The 3065-nt window shown below is 36.8% G+C and overlaps 1 protein-coding gene across 1 annotated transcript; it reads right to left on the reverse strand.

The window, feature by feature from the left end:
* Positions 1 to 1160: 1160 nt before the first annotated feature.
* LOC141058652 (olfactory receptor 6B9-like) lies at positions 1161 to 2123 on the reverse strand. Its single transcript, XM_073554843.1, has one exon. It carries the CDS (start codon positions 2121 to 2123, stop codon positions 1161 to 1163), a length of 963 nt encoding a protein of 320 aa, XP_073410944.1.
* Between the last annotated feature and the right edge of the window lie 942 nt (positions 2124 to 3065).

A 3065-nucleotide genomic window follows, 5' to 3' on the forward strand; every position in this document is an offset into this window, starting at 1 on the left:
CCAGCACATGACAGCTGATTAAAATATCCATATGTTTAGTGCTATTCTCAGTGTCTGACAGCGGCATTTAACATGATCATGCCAGAAGCGCATCACTATCTCCACCCATAGGTTCCCCTGTCACATGACTGCAAGGCGTCGATAGATTGGCATGACTACTTGGAGTCTTCATTAGACCACTGTGGTTGTCATTATAGATCTGCTATGATCACTGCCCCGTGGCCAGGGGTCTCAGCACATGAGCGCTAAAGCCCTGTTATGTGTAGGACAAGTGATAAGAAGATCATAGCTTCAAGTCTCCTAAGAAGTCTATTAAAGCAAGTAAAAAGTGTGCAAAAAATATGTTTTTATAAGCATTTGGTATCAACGAGTTCAGAATCACCCTATGTATCAAAATACAAAAAGAATTAATCAGATTGGTCAACGGCATAAAGAGAAAAAAATCAAAAAGCAAGAATTACGTTTTTTTTTGTCACCTCAACATTGCAATAAAATGCAAGAATGGGTGATGAAAAGATAGTATCTACCCCAAAATGGTATTGATAAAAAATATCAGCTCTGTGTACAAAAGAAAAGCCCTCACCCAGCCCCAGATCCCGAAAAATGGAGATGCTATGGGAAACTTTTTCCACCAATTAAAAAGAACCTATACATGTTTGGTATCTGTGAACTAGTAATAACCTGGAGAATCATAATGGCAGGTCAGTTTTTGCATTTACTTTTTTTTGTGGTAAGCAAAAAAAAAAAAATTATGGAATTACACTTTTTTTTGCAATTTTACCACACTTGGAATTTTTTTCCTGTTTTTCAGTACATGATATGGTAAAATCAATGAAGTTGGTACAACTTGTTCTGCAAAAAACAATCCCTCACATGGCCGTATTGGCTGTAAAATTAAAAAGTTATGACTCTGGGAAGTCAGGGAGTGAAAAACTAAAACACAAAAACGGAAACTTGCCCCGGGTGGTTAAAGGGGTTAAAAGAATGCACAGTCTATGGACCCGGACCCCCAACAATCATCTTGCAATTAAATGAACATTAAAATGTGTATAAAAAATGTTAAGATTTAGCTACTCTTTATTAGAAAGGAAGTGGACAACCCAATAATGAACAGTCATTGGCATTTGAAAAAAAAATGTCAGCTTTCTTGAATAATATGGTTACAATGAGAAACACTTTTTGAAATGTAATATAGTTCTGTCCTTGGTTTTCCTTAGTGCTAATTGAGCGTCATTGTTCCTCAAAGTATATATAAAAGGATTAAGCAGAGGAGTGAGGATAGTATACAGCACAGACAGTATCTTATTGACGCTAGAAGCCCCACTAGTGGTTGGCCGGACATAGACAAAAATCATTGTGCTGTAGTAAATAGTTACAACTGTCAGATGGGAAGCAAAGGTTGAGCTTGCCTTTCTTCTTCCATTCCCTGAAGTAATAGCCAATACAGTGGTAAGGATTCTGAAGTAAGAGAACAATGTAACTAAACATGAACCGACCAAAATTACAGAAGCTAAGAGGAAAATGAAAGTCTCTGTTTGATGGACATTGGTACATGATAACTTAAGAAGTGGAGTGATGTCGCAGAAAAAATGTTGGATATGGTTAGGACCACAAAACTGTAATGTAGAAATAAAAAGGATAGAAGACATAGTGGATATGAATCCTGAAGACCAGCAAGAACTAACCAAAACAGTACAAAGCTTAGTAGTCATGATATTGTGATATCGTAAAGGCTTACATACGGCTACAAACCTATCATAGGCCATTATGGCCAGCAGAAAGCATTCAGTAGATCCTAGAGATCCAAAAAAAAATAACTGAGTTAGACAAGCCACAAATGATATTGTGCTATTTCCAGTCACCGAACCGTGAAGCATTTTGGGTAAAGTGACAGAAATGTAGCACATTTCCAGAGCAGCTAGGTGACTGAGGAAAAAGTACATTGGCGTGTGAAGCGTTCTTTCAAACCTGCAGATGATGATAATTATGAAGTTTCCAGATAATGTTAATCCATAAATGATAGAGAAAGATATCATAAAAATAACTTGTGCAGCAGACGTATCCCAAAGCTGCAAAAGGAAAAAGACTGTAACCTGAGTGTTATTTATGCTTTTCATCTCCATGATACTAGAAGGCAAAATAGAAACAATTGTAATAAACATATTTTGCCGAAAAAAACATAACGTAAGGTTTTTATTAACCTAAAATGTCCCTATTGTGAAATGAACCCACTCACAATAAAGTCAGTGAATAGTACTGTTGTGGTGATACTGCAGTCAGTTTGGTGTAGCTTTTTGTTAGGCATTATGTACTCTACGGAGCCACTTGTAGGAGGTTTTAGGACCACACTTGGAGCTCCCTACAGCCTATAGGGATTAAGTTTGACCATACAGTACTCTTCTGGATACCAATTGTTGAGAAACAACAATGCTTCTAGAGTAGACTATGACTCCGAGAATGACAGGTCATGGAAGAATTTTATCTTTTGGATACTTATTTTTGCCACAATTTTATTTTTTGGCTCTGTTCATAAATCAAACAAATCCATATGAAACTAGAAGCATTAGGAGGAGCAGTAATATCCTGTTCATCCTTACGGTACCCTATAATACATGTGATAGAACAGTAATTCCCAATTCAAGTTCCTACGTATGCTCATCAGGTCCAGTGTGTAGTGTTTTCTTGGTTCTGTTATTGTCTCTCTTGGATATCCTTTCGTTATAACTGTGGGGTAATTTGCTGTGGTCTGTATTTGCTTCAAGGACTTCCTTCTAAGAGGCTTGACCAATACAAATCCTTGAGTTCCCAATCTGATTTGCATTCCAGGGATTTATGAACGCATTGAACGCTGATCGGCGATGTCTATGAGAGCTGTAGTGAATATTGCAGTCCAAGGATGTCAAATTATATATTTTTATATAGCACTGCCTGTAGCTAAGATTTTGATAAATTTTTCAGTCAAATTCGATTCAACAGCTTAAAAATATTTATTGTGTAGAAAACAAAACAAATGTAGGTTACCAAATCATGTCCTTTAAGCGCATTATGGCTTTAATGTGCCAAAT

The sequence above is a fragment of the Dendrobates tinctorius genome, unplaced genomic scaffold (assembly GCF_039654945.1).
Source record: "Dendrobates tinctorius isolate UK_male_01 unplaced genomic scaffold, ASM3965494v1 ptg000213l, whole genome shotgun sequence".
Classification (NCBI taxonomy): domain Eukaryota; kingdom Metazoa; phylum Chordata; class Amphibia; order Anura; family Dendrobatidae; genus Dendrobates; species Dendrobates tinctorius.

Excerpts from the sequence above, each read along its gene's own strand:
- LOC141058652 (XM_073554843.1), bottom strand. The coding sequence starts at position 2,123 with ATGGAGATGAAAAGCATAAATAACACTCAGGTTACAGTCTTTTTCCTT.